This window comes from Salvelinus alpinus, chromosome 28 (assembly GCF_045679555.1).
Source record: "Salvelinus alpinus chromosome 28, SLU_Salpinus.1, whole genome shotgun sequence".
NCBI classification, from domain to species: Eukaryota; Metazoa; Chordata; class Actinopteri; order Salmoniformes; family Salmonidae; genus Salvelinus; species Salvelinus alpinus.
The window spans coordinates 33,509,070-33,533,775 of record NC_092113.1 but is presented as its reverse complement, the minus strand read 5'-3'; the positions used below and the strand labels follow the sequence as shown (position 1 = coordinate 33,533,775).

The 24,706-nt window shown below is 44.4% G+C and overlaps 1 protein-coding gene across 1 annotated transcript; it reads left to right on the top strand.

Moving 5' to 3' along the window:
* The first annotated feature begins 4,719 nt into the window (after positions 1-4,719).
* Positions 4,720-21,009, top strand: LOC139558014 (photoreceptor ankyrin repeat protein-like). Its single transcript, XM_071373390.1, has 6 exons — positions 4,720-5,090; positions 12,246-12,638; positions 13,146-13,275; positions 13,424-13,564; positions 15,114-15,293; positions 15,593-21,009. Exons 2-6 carry the CDS (start codon positions 12,381-12,383, stop codon positions 16,243-16,245), a joined length of 1,362 nt encoding a protein of 453 aa, XP_071229491.1. The 5' UTR covers positions 4,720-5,090; positions 12,246-12,380; the 3' UTR covers positions 16,246-21,009.
* Positions 21,010-24,706: the final 3,697 nt, after the last annotated feature.

The window sequence follows — 24,706 nt, the reverse complement described above, 5'->3', positions numbered from 1 at the left end:
AAATGATCAATGAACCCACCAGGTACAACCCCAAATCCGTAAACACGGGCACCCTCATAGATATCATCCTACCAACTTGCCCTACAAATACACCTCTGCTGTTTTCAACCAAGATCTCAGTGATCACTGTCTCATTGCCTGCATCCGTAATGGGTCTGCGACCAAACGACCACCCCTCATCACTGTCAAACGCTCCCTAAAACACTTCAGCGAGCAGGCCTTTCTAATCGACCTGGCCCGGGTATCCTGGAATGATATTGACCTCATTCCGTCAGTAGAGGATGCCTGGTTGTTATTTAAAAATGCCTTTCTCACCATCTTAAATAAGCATGCCCCATTCAAGAAATGTAGAACCAGGAACAGATACAGCCCTTGGTTCTCTCCAGACCTGACTGCCCTTGACCAGCACAAAAACATCCTGTGGCGTTCTGCATTAGCATCGAATAGCCCCCGTGATATGCAACTTTTCAGGGATGTTAGGAACAAATATACACAGGCAGTTAGGAAAGCTAAGGCTAGCTTTGTCAAGCAGACATTTGCATCATGTAGCACAAACTCAAAAAAGTTTTGGGACACTGTAAAGTCCATGGAGAATAAGAGCACCTCCTCCTAGCTGCCCACTGCACTGAGGCTAGGAAACACTGTTACCACCGATAAATCCACTATAATTGAACATTTCAATAAGCATTTTTCTACTGTTGGCCTTGCTTTCCACCTGGCTACCCCTACCCCGATCAACAGCCCCCCCCCCCCCCCACCCCCTACAGTAACCTGCCCAAGCCTCCCCATTTCTCTTTCACCCAAATCCAGATAGCTGATGTTCTGAAAGAGCTGCAAAATCTGGACCCCTACAAATCAGCCGGGCTAGACAATCTGGACCCTCGCTAAAACTATCCGCCGAAATTGTTGCAACCCCTATTACTAGCCTGTTCAACCAGTCTTTTGTGTCGTCTGAGATTCCCAAAGATTGGAAAGCAGCTGTGGTCATCCCCCTCTTCAAAGGGGGAGACACACTACACCCAAACTGCTACAGACCTATATCTATCTTACCCTGCCTTTCTAAGGTCTTCGAAAGCCAAGTTAACAAACAGATCACCGACCATTTCGAATCCCACGTACCTTCTCCGCCATGCAATCTCGTTTCCGAGCTGGTCATGGGTGCACCTCAGCCACCCTCAAGGTCCTAAACGATATCATAACCGCCATCGATAAGAGACAATACTGTGCAGCTGTATCGACCTGGCCAAGGCTTTTGACTCTGTCAATCACCACATTCTTATCGGCAGACTCAATAGCCTTGGCTTCTGAAATGACTGCCTCGCCTGGTTCACCAACTACTTCTCAGACAGAGTTCAGTGTGTCAAATCGGAGGGCCTGTTGTCCGGACCTCTGGCAGTCTCTATGGGGCTGCCACAGGGTTCAATTCTTGGGCCGACTCTTTTCTCTGTATACATCAATGATGTCGCTCTTGCTGCTGGTGATTCTCTGATCCACCTCTACGCAGACGACACCATTCTGTATACTTCTGGCCCTTTGGACACTGTGTTAACTAACCTCCAGACGAGCTTCAATGCCATACAACACTCCTTCCGTGGCCTCCAACTGCTCTTAAATGCAAGTAAAACTAAATGCATGCTCTTCAACCGATCGCTGCCCCCACCTGCCCGCCCATCTAGCATCACTACTCTGGACGGTTCTGACTTAGAATATGTGGACAACTACAAATACCTAGGTGTCTGGTTAGACTGTAAACTCTCCTTCCAGACTCACATTAAGCATCTCCAATCCAAAATTAAATCTAGAATTGGCTTCCTCTTTCACAACAAAGCATCCTTCACTCATGCTGCCAAACATACCCTCGTAAAACTGACCATCCTACCGATCCTCGAATTCGGCGATGTCATTTACAAATTAGCCTCCAACACTCTACTCACCAAAGCCCCATATACTACCCACCACTGCAACCTGTACGCTCTCGTTAGCTGGCCCTCGCTTCATACTCCTCACCAAACCTACTGGCTCCAGATCATCTACAAGTCTCTGCTAGGTAAAGCCCCGCCTTATCTCAGCGCACTGGTCACCATAGCAACACCCACACATAGCACGTGCTCCAGCAGGTATATCTCACCGGTCACCCCCAAAGCCAATTCTTCCTTTGGCCGCCTCTCCTTCCAGTTCACTGCTGCCAATGACTGGAACGAACTGCAAAAATCACTAAAGCTGGAGACTCTTATCTCCCTCACTAGCTTTAAGCACCAGCTGTCAGAGCAGCTCACATATCCCTGCACCTGTACATAGCCCATCTGTAAATAGCCCATCCAACTACCTCATCCCCATACTGTGTTAATTTATTTATCTTGCTCCTTTGCATCCCAGTATCTCTACTTGCACATTCTACCATTCCAGTGTTTAATTGCTATATTGTAATTACTTTGTCACCATGGCCTATTTATTGCCTTACCTCTCTTATCCTACCTCATTTGCACATGCTGTATATAAACTTTTTCTACTGTATTATTGATTGTATGTTTGTATATTCCATGTGTAACTCTGTGTTGTTGTATGTGTCGAACTGCTTTGCTTTATCTTGGCCAGGTCGCAGTTGCAAATGAGAACTTGTTCTCAACTAGCCTACCTGGTTAAATAAAGGTGAAATACATTTTTAAAAATGGGCGAATGACATTTGATAGTATTGACAGGGAAGCCAGAAACAGCAGTGGGGTGATGCTAGCGTCAGCAGTTGTCAGTCTAATTAATTCTTAATACGAGATCAACTGACAGATCTCAACCTGTCACTGTGTTGACAGGTTGTTAGAGCAGGGGCTTCAATTGGCGATATCTGACATACTTGTATTGTTCATTTTATGAGTATAGCTACAGGGTTTTTGAAAAGGAAAAGCTTTGCCCTTCCATCGCTCTATGATAGGCATAGTTATGTAAATGTAGTTGTTGGTGCATTCGTATTGTCCACGTGGTCACCTCAGTGAGAGGAGGGGCAGAGAGCTCAGAGAGCACAGGTACCTTCGGTTGTGGCTAATGTCCTTAGGCCTGTTTTAAAAGGCTCAGCTTAACAGTGCTCTGAAATGTACACTCAGTATATTTCAGTTATCCTAAGACATGGACCCTTCTGTTGCTGTATGGTAAAGTTGGTAGAATATTCCACTTTCAACGTCAGGATTGTGGTATAATTCCCTCTCGGGTCACCCATGCAAAAATGTATGCATGTGCTGCTGTTAGTCGCTTTGTATAAAAGTGTCTGCTATACGGCATGTACTTTGAACACCTGTAGCACCTGATATAATGGACAGGACTGTCCTGGAGACGTAGTGATTCTCTTTAAAACCAGCAGGGGTCAGACTGCTCTCTCTCTCCGTTACTTGGTAACTGGAGCTCTGTGCTAAGCTGGTGTGAACCCTGATCAGGGCATAAGGCATAAAGCTAAAGAACTCAGTCGCATCTCAACTTACTGTTGAGAGTTAGAATAGTAGAATACACCAGGTGCTATTTCAAAATGTGGTTGTGCATCAGCAGTTTTTCTCTTATGTCAGTCACTGACAGTCACACAATTCGCCATACCGGCTAACAATCTTTAGATTGGACAGTTTGTCTACCCAGTCGGCCGAATACCGACTGGGCACACAGGGCATGTGCCCAGGGGCCCTGACCTCCAGGAGGCCCCCATTGATTTTGTTAGTGACTCTCACTTAGATATCATTATCATGGCATAAGTCATGGCAAAATGGGTAGAATGGCAGGAAATGTGTCATAAAATTACAAAAACTTGTCCCTGCCCCATGGCAAAATGTGTAGAATTGCAGGGAATTACCTTTAAAACTAAAATATTTCTCTCCGTCATCAAGAGAGGGGCCACTAAAATGTATTTCCCGCGAGGTAGGGGGTTCTTCCAACCAAATCTTGCTTATGGCCCCCAAAAGGCTAGGGCCGGGCCTGACCCTGATTACACATTGAGATGTCTAAAGATGTCTTTATGTGAACATGTTGTGTGTGAATGTGGACGGACATGTGCCTCTACCTTCCTCTGTGTGTGTGTGTGTGTGTGTGTGTGTGTGTGTGTGTGTGTGTGTGTGTGTGTGTGTGTGTGTGTGTGTGTGTGTGTGTGTGTGTGTGTGTGTGTGTGTGTGTGTGTGTGTGTGTGTGTGTGTGTGTGTGTGTGTGTGTGTGTGTGTGTGTGTGTGTGTGTGTGTGTGTGTGTGTGTGTGTCCTTTACATGCCATCATGGGAACAATTAACTGACTAGGCCCCTGTCTCTCAGTAACAGGTTAGGTTGTTTCCCTTCCAATGGCTTTACATGGTAAAACAGCTCGGCTAACAGGCTCCAGGCTGTGTGTACTTCTCTGGAGCTGTTCACAGTCACAAAAAGACTGGGAGTGGGATTATACAACCGGACAGGGGGGCAGGGGATCGGGGCGTACACCCACACACACACACCGGGTCCATTCCACTACAACAGACTGACTGACTTACATAATGTGTGATTAAATCATAGGACTAATCTTAGACCTTTAGAGAGGTTGGCTCTGACAGAAGAAGATATATGGAAAATGACTGATAGAGGTAGAAGAGTAGGAGAGAGATAGAGAGGAGGGAGAAAGACAGAGAAAGGGGGAGGACGAGAGAGATTGAGAATGACTTGGAGGGACAGAGGGAGGGAGAGAGCAGTCCCTCCTGCTCAGCTTCTAGCCAGCCTGTCAGGTGAAATGCTCTCCTTCCGCTGTTTCTTGCCTTCTAATCCTCCTGTAAATCTCCTGTAATCGGGTGAGAGCATGCTGCCTCCTGACAAACCTGCTGCCTGACTTTGCGTTCATTGTCTATGTAAAGACCTGGGAGGAGGATGGTGTGGTGATCTATCGGACAGCCTAGGCACACTGTAAGGAGGGGGTTAGAACACGTTAGCTGGAGCAGCACGGGTCTGTTGTTGCTGGTACTTAGCCAGACAAACCCAGAGGAACAGAGGAACAGAGGAAGAGGGGATGCGTATGCTGTATTGACCCAGGAAGACGGAGAAAGGGAGTAAACAGAGGGAAAGAGAAGAGGACAATACCCTCCATTGGATAGACAACCGTTTTATGGTGAGACTTATTGGCATGTATGGGTTTGTAACTGTCAAAGTTCATGGTCCCACTACTTTCTGTACAGGATCTTATCAGAGGCACATGCTGTGGATTGATAGCACCTTTAATAATGTTCTCCTTCCACAGTTTGTTGTTCGGAGAAACAACAGAGACTTGTGAAATCAGATGTTCAGGGGAAGTTGTTAGAGAACAAGTTGTTGTAATGTGACCCAGTAGCACAGGAGGTTGGTGGCACCTTAATTGGGGAGGATGAGCTTGTGGTAATGTCTGGAGCGGAATAAGTGGAATGGTATCAAATACATCAAACACGTGGTTTTCAATGTGTTTGATGACAATCCATCTGCTCCGTTCCAGACATTATCATGAGCCGTCCTCCCCTCAGCAGCCTCCACTGCTCAGTAGTATATTGTCTAAGCCGGGGAAGTTAGAGGAAGAAACACATGGCTGTGCAGCCAGGCAGAGGAAAACAGAAGAGAAAGAGACAGAGAGGACACGTTGTAGTGATATCAATCTTCATTCTTCTAAGAGGAACAGCAAAGGAATGAAAACAAAGGCTTGTGGGACTTTAAGAGTTTGAGTGTTCCTATCTGTGTTTAAACTAGATCCTACATGATCCTACTTAAAGGGAGCTTTTAGACTAATGATTAGGCTAAGCTGTAGTCATGTAGGTAGTTAAAAACAAGTGGTAAGGCTAATTCTTTGGGAAGAGATTGGAAAACGTTGCTATGTGATTCTGTAGGGAAAAGCAGGGCCAAGTCAAGCAGCTAGAGAGATAAAATCACATCAATGCCCCTCTGTGGACGACAGCTTTGTTTATGTTGCGGTGAAAAATAAGGTTTTCCCATCCCTGCCCCTTCACACACAAGTAGGCGTGCACACACACACACACACACACACACACACAAGTAGGCGTGCACACACACACACATATAAACACATTGTTTTTCTGTCAGCAAAAGACAGAGAAGCAGCATCAAGGATTGCTAAATATAGCAGTCAGTCCTTGGCGCAAAATAGCCATTCTTTTTCTGTCTGAGCACAGAGATGCATTTGGGAATTTTGTTTTATGCAACGTGAGAAGTTACAGATAACTTTCTCAAACAATATTGTTGCTGATTGTTACCAGGGCAGTTACCAACATTGTTACCAGGGCAGTGACTAATATTGTTGCTGATTGTTACATTTACATTACATTTACATTTAAGTCATTTAGCAGACGCTCTTATCCAGAGCGACTTACAAATTGGTGCATTCACCTTATGATATCCAGTGGAACAACCACTTTACAATAGTGCATCTAACTCTTTTAAGGGGGAGGGGGAGGTTAGGAGGATTACTTTATCCTATCCTAGGTATTCCTTAAAGAGGTGGGGTTTCAATTGTCTCCGGAAGGTGGTGATTGTTACCAGGGCAGTTACCAACATTGTTACCAGGGCAGTTACCAACATTGTTACCAGGGCAGTGACTAATATTGTTGCTGATTGTTACCAGGGCAGTTACCAACATTGTTACCAGGGCAGTTACCAACGTTGTTACCAGGGCAGTTACCAACATTGTTGCTGATTGTTACCAGGGCAGTTACCAACATTGTTGCTGATTGTTACCAGGGCAGTTACCAACATTGTTGCTGATTGTTACCAACATTGTTACCAGGGCAGTGACTAACATTGTTGCTGATTGTTACCAGGGCAGTTACCAACATTGTTGCTGATTGTTACCAGGGCAGTTACCAACATTGTTACCAGGGCAGTGACTAACATTGTTGCTGATTGTTACCAGAGCAGTTACCAACATTGTTACCAGGGCAGTTACCAACATTGTTACCAGGGCAGTTACCAACATTGTTGATGATTGTTACCAGGGCAGTTACCAACATTGTTGCTGATTGTTACCAGGGCAGTTACCAACATTGTTGCTGATTGTTACCAGGGCAGTTACCAACATTGTTACCAGGGCAGTGACTAATATTGTTGCTGATTGTTACCAGGGCAGTTACCAACATTGTTACCAGGGCAGTTACCAACGTTGTTACCAGGGCAGTTACCAACATTGTTGCTGATTGTTACCAGGGCAGTTACCAACATTGTTGCTGATTGTTACCAGGGCAGTTACCAACATTGTTGCTGATTGTTACCAACATTGTTACCAGGGCAGTGACTAACATTGTTGCTGATTGTTACCAGGGCAGTTACCAACATTGTTGCTGATTGTTACCAGGGCAGTTACCAACATTGTTACCAGGGCAGTGACTAACATTGTTGCTGATTGTTACCAGAGCAGTTACCAACATTGTTACCAGGGCAGTTACCAACATTGTTACCAGGGCAGTTACCAACATTGTTGATGATTGTTACCAGGGCAGTTACCAACATTGTTGCTGATTGTTACCAGGGCAGTTACCAACATTGTTGCTGATTGTTACCAGGGCAGTTACCAACATTGTTACCAGGGCAGTTACCAACATTGTTGCTGATTGTTACCAGAGCAGTTACCAACATTGTTGCTGATTGTTACCAGGGCAGTTACCAACATTGTTGCTGATTGTTACCAGAGCAGTTACCAACATTGTTGCTGATTGTTACCAGGGAAGTTACCAACATTGTTGATGATTGTTACCAGGGCAGTTACCAACATTGTTGCTGATTGTTACCAGAGCAGTTACCAACATTGTTGCTGATTGTTACCAGGGCAGTTACCAACATTGTTACCAGGGCAGTTACCAACATTGTTGCTGATTGTTACCAGAGCAGTTACCAACATTGTTGCTGATTATTACCAGGGCAGTTACCAACATTGTTACCAGGGCAGTTACCAACATTGTTGCAGATTGTTACCAGAGCAGTTACCAACATTGTTACCAGGGCAGTTACCAACATTGTTGCTGATTGTTACCAGAGCAGTTACCAACATTGTTACCAGTGCAGTTACCAACATTGTTACTGATTGTTACCAGAGCAGTTACCAACATTGTTACCAGGGCAGTTACCAACATTGTTACCAGGGCAGTTACCAACATTGTTGCTGATTGTTACCAGAGCAGTTACCAACATTGTTGATGATTGTTACCAGGGCAGTTACCAACATTGTTACTGATTGTTACCAGAGCAGTTACCAACATTGTTGCTGATTGTTACCAGGGAAGTTACCAACATTGTTACCAGGGCAGTTACCAACATTGTTGCTGATTGTTACCAGGGCAGTTACCAACATTGTTACTGATTGTTACCAGGGCAGTTACCAACATTGTTACCAGGGCAGTTACCAACATTGTTGCTGATTGTTACCAGAGCAGTTACCAACATTGTTGCTGATTGTTACCAGGGCAGTTACCAACATTGTTGCTGATTGTTACCAGAGCAGTTACCAACATTGTTGCTGATTGTTACCAGGGCAGTTACCAACATTGTTGATGATTGTTACCAGGGCAGTTACCAACATTGTTGCTGATTGTTACCAGAGCAGTTACCAACATTGTTGCTGATTGTTACCAGGGCAGTTACCAACATTGTTACCAGGGCAGTTACCAACATTGTTGCTGATTGTTACCAGAGCAGTTACCAACATTGTTGCTGATTATTACCAGGGCAGTTACCAACATTGTTACCAGGGCAGTTACCAACATTGTTGCTGATTGTTACCAGAGCAGTTACCAACATTGTTACCAGGGCAGTTACCAACATTGTTGCTGATTGTTACCAGAGCAGTTACCAACATTGTTACCAGTGCAGTTACCAACATTGTTACTGATTGTTACCAGAGCAGTTACCAACATTGTTACCAGGGCAGTTACCAACATTGTTACCAGGGCAGTTACCAACATTGTTGCTGATTGTTACCAGAGCAGTTACCAACATTGTTGATGATTGTTACCAGGGCAGTTACCAACATTGTTACTGATTGTTACCAGAGCAGTTACCAACATTGTTGCTGATTGTTACCAGGGAAGTTACCAACATTGTTACCAGGGCAGTTACCAACATTGTTGCTGATTGTTACCAGGGCAGTTACCAACATTGTTACTGATTGTTACCAGGGCAGTTACCAACATTGTTACCAGGGCAGTTACCAACATTGTTACTGATTGTTACCAGGGCAGTTACCAACATTGTTACCAGGGCAGTTACCAACATTGTTACCAGAGCAGTTACCAACATTGTTACTGATTGTTACCAGAGCAGTTACCAACATTGTTGCTGATTGTTACCAGTGCAGTTGGTAACATTGTTGCTGATTGTTACCAGTGCAGTTGGTAACATTGTTGCTGATGTTACCAGGGCAGTTGGTAACATTGTTGCTGATTGTTACCAGTGCAGTTGGTAACATTGTTGCTTATTGTTACCAGTGCAGATGGTAACAGTGTTGCTGATTGTTACCAGTGCAGATGGTAACAGTGTTGCTGATTGTTACCAGTGCAGTTGGTAACAGTGTTGCTGATTGTTACCAGTGCAGTTGGTAACAGTGTTGCTGATTGTTACCAGTGCAGTTGGTAACATTGTTGCTGATGTTACCAGTGCAGTTGGTAACAGTGTTGCTGATTGTTACCAGTGCAGTTGGTAACAGTGTTGCTGATTGTTACCAGTGCAGTTGGTAACAGTGTTGCTGATTGTTACCAGTGCAGTTGGTAACATTGTTGCTTATTGTTACCAGTGCAGATGGTAACAGTGTTGCTGATTGTTACCAGTGCAGATGGTAACAGTGTTGCTGATTGTTACCAGTGCAGATGGTAACAGTGTTGCTGATTGTTACCAGTGCAGTTGGTAACAGTGTTGCTGATTGTTACCAGTGCAGATGGTAACAGTGTTGCTGATGTTACCAGTGCAGTTGGTAACAGTGTTGCTGATTGTTACCAGGGCAGATGGTAACATTGTTGCTGATTGTTACCAGTGCAGTTGGTAACAGTGTTGCTGATTGTTACCAGTGCAGTTGGTAACATTGTTGCTGATGTTACCAGTGCAGTTGGTAACAGTGTTGCTGATTGTTACCAGTGCAGTTGGTAACATTGTTGCTGATGTTACCAGTGCAGTTGGTAACAGTGTTGCTGATTGTTACCAGTGCAGATGGTAACAGTGTTGCTGATTGTTACCAGTGCAGATGGTAACAGTGTTGCTGATTGTTACCAGTGCATTTGGTAACAGTGTTGCTGATTGATACCAGTGCATTTGGTAACAGTGTTGCTGATTGATACCAGTGCAGATGGTAACAGTGTTGCTCATTGTTACCAGTGCATTTGGTAACAGTGTTGCTGATTGTTACCAGTGCATTTGGTAACAGTGTTGCTGATTGTTACCAGTGCAGTTGGTAACATTGTACAGTAACATTTACATGGCACATCTTTTCATGCACCATGGCGTTTTACTTCATGACCAGGAATGTAAATACCTTATGTACAGTAATCTAGAGCAACGTTTACATGGCAGATCTTATTACTACTTTTTCTTTAAAGAGAAAAGGATTCAATTTGAGTGTGATTTCTGTGAATGGTGTGTGTGAATGGTGTGTGTGTGTGTGTGTGTGTGTGTGTGTGTGTGTGTGTGTGTGTGTGTGTGTGTGTGTGTGTGTGTGTGTGTGTGTGTGTGTGTGTGTGTGTGTGTGTGTGTGTGTGTGTGTGTGTGTGTGTGTGTGTGTGTATGTATATATATATATATAACTGACATCCAGGATGGCACATCAATGCGAGCTGTGGCAAGAAGGTTTGCTGTGTCTGTCAGCGTAGTGTCCAGAGCATGGAGGCGCTACCAGGAGACAGGCCAGTACATCAGGAGACGTGGAGGAGGCCGTAGGAGGGCAACAACCCAGCAGCAGGACCGCTACCTCCGCCTTTGTGCAAGGTAGCGGTCTAGTACTAGACCGTCACATTCAGTGTGTCTCCGAGTAGGGCGTCCTGGTGTCCGGTAGGGCGTCCTGGTGTCCTGTAGGGCGTCCTGGTGTCCGGTAGGGCGTCCTGGTGTCCTGTAGGGCGTCCTGGTGTCCAGTAGGGTGTCCTGGTGTCCTGGCCTCAATCCAGTTACAAAACGTCTATCTGTAGCACGTTGGTTGCACCGTGACGAGGCTGAGAGGGCAGATTATTTCTGACTGCTGTAATTGTTCAGATTACAATACCTCCTCCTGTCAACCACACCTGGCTGGGAGAGGATAGGTTCTCCTCAGGTTCTCCTCAGGTTCTCCTCAGCCTGATTCCCACTATAGGACCTAAGCTACCCAACCCTAGCCGAGCTGTACTAGGCTGGCCTGGTTACGAATCCCCCGTAGTTGATAGAACCGTGCTGAAAAGGACAACGTAAAAAAGAACACATCGGAGCGAACACAATACAGGCTGCATCGGCCCTAGAAGGTGAATCGGTCTTTAAGGCTCTCCTCAGGACTGGGGGGATGGAGGCTCATCTACTTTACAACCTCACTCACACTGACTAAGACCAATCAGTGGACCAGTCCTTACATTCAGACCAGGCTGGAAACAGAAAACATAGGAGTTGCGACCGTGCCGTCTCAGGTCAATGGGAACCTTAGGAGGCTGGTTCAGGAGCAACTTTCTTGACAGATCAACATCGACTGAAAGATGTGGAGATGAGAGGGTCAACCAACCATGTAGGCTAATGATTATAAAATGTTTTGTCACATTGGTAATTGAATGTAGTGTAAATACAGACTCTAAAGGATTGTTTGATGGCTATTCTTATGCAATATATGCATGTTTCATGCAAACTAGATCCATGCTGGTTTATTTCAGTTGGTTTACTGTGAGCCAGAGAAGGTTTAGAGACGCTCTATGAGCTATTGATAAACACTCTTTGATAAAAAAAAAAAGGATCATATCTTGGGGAAATGGAAGAGAAGGGAACCAAAATAGGGTACGAACAGGACATTTGATTCATCACATCCATAATTGAGTTGCCAGTTGTTTCACAATGTGTAATTGAATTAGAGCTCTCTCTGTGTGTGTGTGTGTGTGTGTGTGTGTGTGTGTGTGTGTGTGTGTGTGTGTGTGTGTGTGTGTGTGTGTGTGTGTGTGTGTGTGTGTGTGTGTGTGTGTGTGTGTGTGTGTGTGTGTGTGTGTGTGTGTGTGTGTGTGTGTGTGTGTGTGTGTGTGTGTCTGTGTGTCTGTGTGTTTGTCTGTGTCCCTCCAGTCATGTATGTCTGTGTCTATTCTTACAGGGAGCAGCTGGGATGTGGTAATCATCAACAGGGTCCAGGCAGGGTCCTCGCCACATCTCATCCTCCCGTGGGCAGAGTAGGCCTCTTGGTCGGGTGTGATCCCCTCCTCTCGGTGGTCCACCTGGAGATCCAGTGATGGCTCATGCACAGGATGATCCCCAACTAGGCGCTGGCCCGTCCGAGGATTCTGAACTCTCTGAGAATGAGTCCGAAACGGCGAGCTTGGTGTCGGAGGACTCTATCATGCCAGACTATGAGATGGAGCGGGGTAGAGGAGGCACCACCTCTACGCTGTACGAGGCCTGTAACAGGAACGAGGCGCTGATGCTACGGAGGGTCCTGGAGAGGGGGGTTACTAAGGAAGAGGTTATGGAGCTGGACATCAATGGCATGGTAAGGACTATGTCATGTTTCCCTCAGGTGGTTCTGGGTTCAATAAGTATTTGATTTCTTTCAAATACTTGAAGCGTAGGATGGGACTATTCTAAGAAAATCTTATGGCCTCAGATGTTGTACCTTAGAGCAGGGTTTCCCAAACTCTGCCCAACCCCTTGATGATGAGTTGATGATTTGAATCAGCTGTGTAGTGCTAGGGCAAAACCCAAAATGTACAGCCAGGGGATGCCCTGGGACAGGGTTTGGGAAACTCTGCCTTAGAGCAGTGTTTCTCAACCATTGGCCTGCGGACTGGCAATGATTCCTGGGATGATACTGACTGGTCTTTGAGATGGTTGGCTTACACTTTTTTAGTGAGTTACTCAAATGTTAATTTTAATGTAAGAGGTCCCATAAGGAGGATGAACAAAAGCTTGCCGGTTTCTGGTACATAAAAGGTGGAGAAACACTGCATTAGAGCATATTGAATGACCACATCTGGGCTCTGCTTTGTTTCCATGTCAGAATGGTCTGATGCTTGCTGTCTCCAGAGGCTATGTGGACATGGTCTACGGTCTACACACGTGTCCACTGATCGACATTAACCATCAGGACAATGATGGCAACACAGCACTGATGATCGCTGCCCAGGCCGGTAAGCATTGCAATAATATGCTGGCTAGCTTTGGTGAGCATATCATATCATATCAATAGAAGCACCTATTCCATGATCTGGTCGGGGTCACAGCATCCAATTCCACTGGTGATAAACCTTCCTAATAACAGCCCCTCTCTCCACCCAGGCTACATCTCCATTCTAAACTTCATCCTGAACTACTACCCTAAGATAGACCTGGAGGTGAGGGACATCCGGGGCTTCACTGCCCTCCTCAAGGCAGCCATGCAAGGCAGGGTAGACTGTGTGTCTTCCCTCCTCATGGCCGGTAAGTGGCTATAGTCAGCAAAATCAAGAATTGGAGTAGTCATTGAACAGAAATCTTTGAGTGCAGGGTTGGAAAAGACTATTTCCATGGGTTTTCCTTTTCCAAGTGACGCAAATCCTCCCTCTCCATACTGACAACTTCCTAACTGATATGTTATGTTTATTCTCGAATCAGTAGAAGCACAGTTACTATGGTGAAATGGGTTATCAACTTATCATCATAGAACTAGAATGACTATTGTATTATTCATTATGTTTCTATGGTTACCGTGAATGTGTTAAAGAAGGGGGAAAAAGTAGTGCACTATATAGGGAATAGGGTGCTATTTCAGACACAGACCAAGTGTATGATTATGACAGCCATTTAGGTGGAGAAGGATGATGACGCACATCTGAGTTCAAGGGTCAAATCTGAGGACGTTGGTTTTCTATTCTCATCTTCATGTCTAATCTGGGACTAGCTGTGTTGGGTTGCAGGCTGGATTAGCTTTGTGTGGATTTACCAGGACTGATATAGACATGGCTGTGGTAACACCTATTAACGCTACATAAGTCAAGACAGGTCACCATCAAGTCACCCTACTACCTATTCTTATCTGTACCATAGGAGGCTGCTGAGGGGAGGACGGCTCATAATCATGCCTGGAATGGAGTGAATGAAATGGTATCAACCACATGGAAACCGTGTGTTTGATGTGTTCAATACCATTTCATTATTTCCGTTCCAGCCATTACAATGAGCCCGTCCTCCCTAATTAAGGTGCCAATGTGATCTGTAGGCACAAAAAACAGCTTTGGGTATGGTGTAATTTGTGTTACGTCCACATGCCTTATAATGCATTCCTTTTCAGCTGAGTAAATGCTTGAGGACAAGCCTCTGACATAGACACTAGTGCGAGTCCGTCTCCATCCAATAATGCATCCAATTAAATAATTAAGAACTAATTAACCAAATAACCTAAAGGTGGCTTTCAACACTAGACACATTGTTTCAACTGCTGATTGTCCCTTTAATTGAAACTCTTGAATCTCCTGCTTCATACTGTAGATGTTCATAAACACATACTGTCTCATTATTAGCCAATCAAATAGTGACAGTTCTCCTCTCCGTAGCTGCCGGGCTATTCAATTCCGGCCCTGGCAGGCCAAAACATTTATGTTTTTTTGTTTCTACCTGGTAGTAAATTGGAATCACCTGGTGTCCCAGGTCTGAATTGGTCCCTGATTATAAGGAGGTGAAAAATGGAAGTGTTTCAAACCTACAGAACCAGAATTGAATAGCCCACCTCATAGAGGATATAAACATAAACAGCAATACACTATCTCCCTCCACATTTTACAGTTCCTTCACTGGCCACTAAGTAGGACGATGACATTGACTTGAATTTTCTTTGAACTGTCAGAGAACATGCCACACACATTACATTATAAAAATCTAATCTTGATCAGTTTCCCTCATTTCCTTAGTGCCTAACCTTGTTGCCAGCTCCTGTGATCATTTTGGATGTGCGTTCATGTTTCTCTGTCTCCCTGCCTATCCCAATGTCCAGGTGCAGATATCAATGTAGTGGATGAGGTCCGAGGGAAAAGCATCACGGACTGGGCCCTGAAGACGGGTCGCTTCGAGGTCCTGCAGCGTCTCCGTGTTCTCCAGGCGCACCCCATCGCCGAGCAGTTCTGCGACAGCTACGTGATTGAGTGGCCCGAGCTGAAGGAGCTGGTTGCCAAAGGTTAGAGAGGCCGGCAAGCAACCAGAGGGTTGCCGTTTCCAATCCCTGCCCCGGCTGGGAAAAAGCTGGTGGGCAGTGGTCCAGTAGCCTGCTGTTGTAACCTATAAACTGCTCCAAGGGCGCTGCACTGCGGCTGACCCATTTATCCAACCTCTCCATTGGGCGTACGTAGGCTATGTGTGTTTCTCTGTAGTGTGTCTCTGTGACAATAAATCTGAATCAAACTGTATTGCAATGCAACAAATGTTACAAGGTGTTCTACATAGAAGTAATCTTCTATCTTCTGTCTTCTTCTAAAGCCATGATCCCCAAAACACTGACTCAACGTCTGAAGGACAGCCTGACCATTAGCTTACCCAAGGACCCTCAGGACAACGGAGTGATGGACCACCTGGTGAAGATAACCACATCCATCCACAGCCCTCTAGTCTCCACTGGCTGCCGGCCCCTCTGCCCCACAAGCCCCCCAGAGCTCGGGAAGCGGCGCCTGGCCGTGCCGGAGCTGATGGAGAAGCACAGCAGCAAGGACCTGGAGGAAAGCTCTGTGTGTCATAGTAACGGTGTGAAATGTTCATTCACGCCTGCACAAGCGTCGTCGAGCTCCTTCTCACTCGCCAACTGCTGCTCGAACGCGGAGCGGAGGGATAGAGTTCTCTCAATGGCTGCCAGCGGCATCCGGAACTTCATCCCTTGTTCCATGGCCCACCGGAACTCTGTATTCCCATCTGGTTGCATCCCCAAGATCACCTTCACCAAGTCTCAGGACAAAACACCCAAGAAGGCGAAGAAGGCGAAGAGGCACAAGGGCCACCTGGAGCCTCCGGTCTGGAAGTACAAGTCGGCGAAGCAGGAGAAGAAAAAGGAAAAGGAAAAGTTGGAGGAAGAGAAGCGAGCGCAAGAGAAGGCACTTAAGAAAGCTAAGAAGAAGGCAGCCAAGGCGGCGGCCAAGTGAAAGGAGCCTGCCAAGGCAAGTTAAACTGCTGTCTGTAAAGTGCCACAGAGTGGGAGCACAGAACCCTGGGAAAATAGAGCGACCTCTGTGCTGTCATCAGACAGAAGAGGAAGCGAGACACCCCACTCGCAGTTTTGTTTATTGATTGAATGAAAGTCAATGAACTAAGTAGACCAGACCCAGCTGCTATTGCATTGGTGTCTATGGGAGACCCACCCCTGTTAAGTAGACAATTTTTTTCAATGATAAACAGCCTGAGAGAACTATCTTGATTTATCCACCATCTTTGCTGTCATCTCCTACTAACTCCATTGTATCCACTGTGATGATGTCATAAGACGGACAAGGGGACGGCTCCCCTGTGGTGGCACCTGCCTGGGGTCATCATGGAGGCCCAGTTGCAGCCCTACAGTGGGGCCTCCAATAACATGGGTGGAAACTAGCATCTGAGCCGGACTAAGTCTAATGGATGGACTGTTGTTTTCCTCTCTGCTGAAATGTGCTGCTGTAAGGACTGCAATGGCCTGGACATCCCTAGACATTATTATTCATGTACTTTCATGTGGAATTCTCTTTTTCTGTTTTAAATTATTTTGTTGATTTATTTATTTTTGAGAGTTCAGTCGTTAAAAAGATCAGTAGAGTTTGTTTGGTCTTCCATGTTCTTAACTAACCAATCGAAACTGTGAAGGAACCAGAGCCATAGCAAAGAAATCTAATTTCTGATAAGCAAGGTACTTCCTGAAAAAGAAACAGGACATTAACATGAGTTAGGCAAATGATGAGGGAGGATTATGAACAAGGTTTCAGAGTTGCCTGTTTGATAAACCTCATGGTCAGATATAGCACAACCAGACCTGGGTTCAAATACAATTTAATAGCATTTCAAATGTTTCAGCTGTGCTTGAGAGAGCTTGCCTGTTGATATGGAAACAATAGAAAAGTCCCAAAAGTGCAAACCACACCCACCTGGCACTCCAGGCAAGCTAAAGCAAACGCTGAATGTTTTTGTAACATTTTGAATAGTATTTGAACCCAGGTCTGACCACAACGCACATCTGAGTTCCAATCTGCTCTATGCTTTGTTTTCCTATGTACTCCAATTAGCTGTCTTCCAAAAGAAGTAGATTTGACACTGTTACCGGTGAGAGGACTTTTGACTTTTATCAAGAGTAGTAATATAATATCAGGGATCCCCTCAGTTTTGATGAGGCTCAGGTACTTAAAGATCAACCTGAGTGGCTTATTATTACGGTGCACCAACCTGCTCAGTTAGAAGAAATTGTTTGTTGATCCGGTTCACATGTTGTGATGGAGCTGAAATTTGAAGTATGTTATTCAGTAGGAATCAACTTCTGTCCTAATAGTATGTGATGGTTATTTTTAAATAACACCATCATCCTCGTCAAAGATCCAGAAAATCGTATGTGTAGTGGCTATTGCCAGTCAAAAACCATTGATGCGTCAGATACGGCTCCTACAATATGAAAAGATACGATAGGCCTAATGAATACTCTATTACAAAACCAAACATTAAAACGTTTAAAAACACAACATCCATGTGACTTAGTGATGATCCTTCTTCCCACTATATCCGATAGATTTAGCAGCTTTGGCTATAGGCTAAGCTGGGTTAGTGTGTGAGCTTGTTAACTGGTGCTATTATAGTCCCAGTCAGATCAGACAATAACCATGTAGCCTAACCATAGATACGTCTGTAACCATGGGGCGTAACCATACAACCTAACCATAGATGTGTCTGTAACCATGGGGTGTAAACATACAGCCTAACCATAGATACAGCTGTAACCATGGGGTGTAAACATACAGCCTAACCATAGATACAGCTGTAACCATGGGGTGTAAACATACAGCCTAACTATACAATACTTTCAGAAAGTATTCACACCCCTTGAATTTTTTCACATTTTTTGTGTTACAAAGTGGGATTCAAATGGATTTAATAGTAAAAAAAAAATTGTCAACGATCTACACAAAATACTCTGTAATGTCAGTGTGGAAGAAAAATTCTAAAAAAAATTGTGGGGTGAGAAAAACAGATATATTTTGATTAGAAAAGTATTCAACCCCCTGAGTCAACACATGTTAGAATCACATTTGGCAGCGATTACAGCTGTGAGTCTTTATGGGTAAGTCTCTGAAAGCTTTGCAAACCTGGATTGTATATTTTTTATTATTCAAGCTCTGTCAAGTTGGTTGTTGATCATTGCTAGACAGCCATTTTCAAGTCTTGCCATAGATTTTCAATATGTTTTAAGTCCAAACTGTAACTAGACAACTCAGGAACATTCAATGTCATCTTGGTAAGTAACTCCAGTGTGTATTTGGCCTTGTGATTTAGGTTATTGTCCTGCTGAAAGGTGGATTTGTCTTCCAGTGTCTGGTGGAGAGCAGACTGAACCAGGTTTTCCTCTATTACTTTGCCTGTGCTTAGCTCTATTCCTTTTCTTTTTATCCTACAAAACGTCCATGACAAGTATACCCATAACAGGATGCAGCCACCACCATGCTTGAAAATATGAAGAGTGGTACTCCGTGATGTGTTGTGTTGGATTTGCCCCAAACATAACACTTTGTATTCAGAACAAAGTTAATTTCTTTGAAACATTTTTTGCAGTATTACTTTTGTGTCTTATTGCAAATAGGATGCATGTTTTGGAATATTTGCATTATGTACAGGCTTCCTTCTTTTCACTCTGTAATTTGGGTTAGTATTGTGGAATAATTACAATGTTGTTGATCCATCCTCAGTTTTCTCATATCAGCCATTTAACTCTGTAACTCGTGTAAAATCCCCATTGGCCTCATGGTGAAATCCTTGAGCGGTTTCCTTCCTCTCTGGCAACTGAGTTAGGAAGGACGCCTGTATCTTTGTAGTGACTGGATGTATTGATACACCATCCAAAGTGTAATTATTAACTTTACCATGCTCAAAGGTATATTCAGAGTTGGATTTTTTTTGCCATCTACTACACAGCCTAAATATATATACATCTGTAACCATGGGGAGTAACCATACAGCCTAAATATAGATACATCTGTAACCATGGGGAGTAACCACACAGCCTAAATATAGATACATCTGTAACCATGGGGAGTAACCATACAGCCTAAATATAGATACATCTGTAACCATGGGGAGTAACCATACAGCCTAAATATAGATACATCTGTAACCATGGGGAGTAACCATACAGCCTAAATATAGATACATCTGTAACCATGGGGCGTAACCACACAGCCTAAATATATATACATATGTAACCATGGGGCGTAACCATACAGCCTAAATATATATATACATCTGTAACCATGGGGCGTAACCATACAGCCTAACTATACGTCTGTAACCATAGCAACTAACTATAGATATGTCTGTAACCATGGGGCGTAACCACACGACCTAACCATAGGTAGCGGCATAACCCAAAGGACGCAATACATGGGAGGGGTAATGTCCACTCGGCCAATAATTCTCCAAGTCATTGTGCAGATCTCTTTTGTAATACTTAATGGGGCTTTTTTGTATTTTACCCACTTTTTTCTCCCCAATTTCATGATTTCGATCTTGTCTCATCGCTGCAACTCCCCAATGGGGTCGGGAGAGGGTCGAGTCATGCGTCCTCTGAAACATGACCCGCCAAACCGCGCTTCTTAACACCCTCCCGCTTAACCCGGAAGCCAGCTGCACCAATGTGTCGGAGGAAACGCCCCAAGTAAAGCCCCCCCGGCCAAACCATCCCCTAACCCGGATGACACTGGGCCAATTGTGCGTCACCCTATGGGACTCCCGGTCACGGCCGGTTGTGACACAGCCTGGGATCTAACCCAGGTCTGTAGTGATGCTTCAAGCACTGCGATGCCTCAGACCGCTGCGCCACTCAGGAGACTTCGTGTTTTAGATCGGATTTTCGTCAGTTTGGGTAAAGGTACCTGTACCTCCAGCAGCCAGTGTTTAACCTCCACTGACCCCAAGTCAGATCTAAAAGTTCAGTTACTTACGACCTATCATAAGAAGGAATGATTTGTTTGAATAAAGCAATTTTTATAAGATGCGAAGAACTATCTCCAGACCATAAATATCAGTCTATAAAATAAACAAACAGGATCAATTAGGAAAAACAAACAGACAAATAGGAGGAATAAGATCAAAACTAAAGCAAGAATTTCTACATTTCCAAAAGACACTCATCAACTTTTCATGTCAGTAGATCAACCTACCAAGATGGACCCAGTGAAACTTTCCCAAAGTATCTCTACAATATTTGTCTCAGTTCCCCTCTGCAGTTGGGGAACTAGTCAATATACAGTCTACATCAAAATAAACGCCCTATGGAGGTCAGAGAGAGACCATAGTAGCACCTTTGACTAAAGACTGAGTCTGCCTCCAAAATGGCAACCTATTCCCTATGTAGTGCACTACTTCTGACCAGAGCCCTATGGGCCCTGTTCAATAGGGAATAGGGTGCCATTTGTGACTGGGAGTCCTCAGACAGGAGATACATACTGTGTATCACAGACTGTTTATGTATTTCCATGATGACTCATGTTTTCTATAACTTAGAAAAATGGCTGCAAGGCACATTATGATACTGTACAAAAGCACATTTATTTTTCACAGGTATTTTCATTCAGGATGTGCTCTTTAGCTTAACATTTGAAAAGTGCTCAACTTCTTTAAGAAGCAGACATTGCCTGTCTCTCTATTCTATTGAATAAAATCCTAAACAGGTTTTAATTCTCCTTCCTCTCTCTGTGAGATTATTGTACAACAACAAAACAAACTGTGCTGTCCTTAGAAATAGAACGATATCATTCTATTTTTCTGGTGCTGCCTAGCTGGTGCTGCCTAGCTGGTGCTGCCTAGCCGGTGCTGCCTAGCCGGTGCTGCCTAGCCGGTGCTGCCTAGCCGGTGCTGCCTAGCTGGTGCTGCCTAGCCGGTGCTGCCTAGCTGGTGCTGCCTAGCTGGTGCTGCCTAGCCGGTGCTGCCTAGCCGGTGCTGTCTAGCCGGTGCTGCCTAGCTGGTGCTGCCTAGCTGGTGCTGCCTAGCCGGTGCTGCCTAGCCGGTGCTGCCTAGCTGGTGCTGAAAGAATGTCGGAAACAACCCGGATCTCAACATCTCACAGATTAATTTTGGGAAGGAAAAATACATGCTGCTGATCAAAAATAACAGTTTGCTCTCTCTTTGCTAAAACAGTTGATTTGAGGGTTACCAGCTGTGTGTGTATCTGTACACAGCCGAAGAGGATAGATTAAGGGCCATGAGAACAAGAAATTCACATTACTGAGAAGAAAATATCTCACCCACGCTTCAGTGTAATTCAGCGTTCCCATAAAGGAGGCAGCCATATTTGGATCATGGTGGGAGATCAACAGTTCAGTATTAGATAAAGTGTTCCACTGGATCTAGATAGCTACATTTATTAGATTTAGACTGTAGGCCTTGCAGACTTCCTTTTCTAGGATATTTCATAATGACCAAAGCTGGCCAAAATGGTGCAATATTTCCCATAGCTCTAGGTTCGAGCCCTGAATGCTGATTGTCTGACAGTCGTGGTATATCAGACCGTATACCATGGGTATGACAAAACACGTATTTTTACTGCTCTTATTATGTTGGTAACCAGTTTATATTAGCAATAAGGCACCTCTAGGGTTTGTGGTATATGCCCAATATACCACGGCTAAGGGCTGTGTCCTAGCACTCCGCATTGCGTCGTGCATAAGAATAGCCCTTAGACGCGGTATATTGGCCATACCCCCCCGGGCCTTATTGCTTAATTATAGTATAGGCCTAAACAGTGTGTGTTCAAAAATAGTTTTCATATTTGTTTCTGTAACACTAAAGGGGATGGTGACCGGATACCAATTGCAATACCATGGACAGTGAGTGTGTCATCGCCCATGAGTCAGATCTGCAACCACTGAAGGGTTACGTCCAGTGGGTAAGAGTAGGGATCGATGTGGGACTGGCTGTCTCAGTCAGAGCTGCGTCCTGAATGGCACCCTATTTCCTATATATTCCACTACTTGCTCAATGGGCAAGAAGTACCCTATACACAAAAGTATAGTGCACTACATAGCAAATATGGTGTCATTTGGGATGGACCTCTGTCTGTCTTGGGGTCCAGTCAGCGTCCTCAGGAAGCGCCATGCTGTTGGACAGCTGCTCTTCTAACGTCCCACTGGGACAGCAACCTCAGGTCAGTATTACTTTGTTAACGGTAAAAAGACAGTGAGCATTACCCCACACACACACACACACACACACACACACACACACACACACACACACACACACACACACACACACACACACACACACACACACACACACACACACACACACACACACACACACACACACACACACACACATAGGCCTAATAATCAAGTTATAATTTAAGTTCAAGAGCAAAAATGTTGTCTGCTTGATGCTTTATTATGTGCTGTAGTTATAGCATTTCCAACAGTCTATCTTCAACTCCCACACTGAGAGACACCAAAGCCACATCTGTAACCCTTTAATTGCAGTATTCAGAGAAGCCAGGCTACATGGGGAGAACCAGAGGTCTGCCAGAAACAGGAAAACCACTATGAGAGTAAGTTCCAGCCAGACTCTGTTCAAAACAACGATGGGTGGGATAATCTCTGTAGGGTTTATCTTACACTTGAATCAGGAACAAGTTAGGTTCATAGGCAGGCTACGTACTTTATTGAGAGGGGGCGATGGGGTTGTTTGGGAAGTTATTTCAGAGTGGAAGACTGACGCCTAGTGTTCCAGACACGAGTTTAGTGTTTTCGGTTTTCAGTGAAAGATTTTTGCCCGAGATAAAGCATCACTGCGCCGCTCTTGAGACGAGACAAATCTGGTCAACTTGGAACGTATCTCTGACATATTTAGGAGGGTTCCCATCAAAGTTTCTTGGATATTCAGTTTAGAGGTTTTTTTATTGGAGCAGAACAGTCTTTTTTTAACAAACAGTTAAGAGGAGCACCAAAGCATAAATAGCCCACTGAGCTTGATCCCCATGGAAAGAGTAAAGGATGAGGAAAGATTTTAGGATTCAGGGTTTTACGTCTGACTTGGGACCAGTGGACGTAAAAGTCCAGTTACTTCCGAGCTGTGTCATAAGAAGGAGAAAAAATAGAAAGGGTTTGATTGAATAAATTATGAATAAAGCTATTTTTATTAGATGCGAAGAACTATCTCCAGACCATAAATATCAGTCTATAAAATAAACAAACAAGACCAATTAGGAAAAACAAACAGACAAACAAACAGACAAACACCTGTGACTAAAGACTGAGGATACCTCCCAAATGGCACCCTATTCCCTATGTAGTGCACTACTTCTGACCAGAGCCCTATGGGCCCTGTTCAATAGGGAATAGGGTGCCATTTGTGATGCACAAGAGATTGGGAGTCCTCAGACAGGATGTACATACTGTAAATCACAGACTGTTTATGCATTTCCATGATGACTCATGTTTTTTTATAACTCAGAAAAATGGTTGTACAGAAGCATATTTATTTATGACAGGTGTTTTCATTCAGGATGTGGTCTTTAGTTTAAAATTAGAAAAGTACTCAACTTCTTTGGAAAGAAATGGCTGTTGGCTGTCAAAGGAAAACAGATTACTCAGACTTCTATTGAAGTTCATCATATAAACAGGTTTTCTTCTCATCCTCTCTCTGTGCGATTATTGCACAAATAACAAAGACTTTCAGCATAGCCTGGAAAGAAAAGAGACAAACTGGGCAGCCCAAAGAAATAGAATGAGATGTCCTTCTGATTTCTGTGGTGTTACCTGGCTCTGAAAGAATGCTGAGAACAACCTGGATCTCAACCTCTCACAATTGTAATGTGTGGAAGGAAAAATACATGCTGCTGATGAAAAGAAGAAGAGCATATTGCTCTATCTTCCCTTAGACTGTTGGTGTGAGGCCTCCCAGCTGTGTAGCAGCTGTACATAGGCCTAACAGATAGATTAAGGACCATCCATGCGAACAAGGAAGGGAATTTATATTACACCAATGAAGAGAGATATCACTCAGGCTTTTTTGTTAGCTAGGGTGACCTGGTTAAAATATTGAAATATTCCACTAGAGCTCCGACTGTCCTTTTGAGGAGGACATGAGCCTAATATAGTAACATATTCAATACAATGTGTGTTCAAAAATAGTATTTGTTGCTGTAACACAACAGAGGAAGGAGGCCGGATACCAGCTGTAATACCACTGACATCATCATCCATGGAGGTAGCAGTAGGGGTAGGGAGCAAATGTACAGTATGTGTCCCAAATGGCACCCTATTCCCTATATAGTGCAGACCCAAAGCCACATCTGTAACTCTGTAATTGCAGTATTCAGAGACGCCAGGCTACAAGTGCGAAAACCAGAAGAAAAAAGTAGATGCTTGCCAGAAACAGGAAAAC

Bases quoted from the DNA above. Each gene is read 5' to 3' on its own strand.
- LOC139558014 (XM_071373390.1), top strand. From the start codon at position 12,381: ATGGCTCATGCACAGGATGATCCCCAACTAGGCGCTGGCCCGTCCGAG. The intron at 13,565-15,113 runs GTAAGTGGCTAT...CCCAATGTCCAG, and splicing joins GTCTTCCCTCCTCATGGCCG to GTGCAGATATCAATGTAGTG. The intron at 15,294-15,592 runs GTTAGAGAGGCC...CTTCTTCTAAAG, and splicing joins GAAGGAGCTGGTTGCCAAAG to CCATGATCCCCAAAACACTG.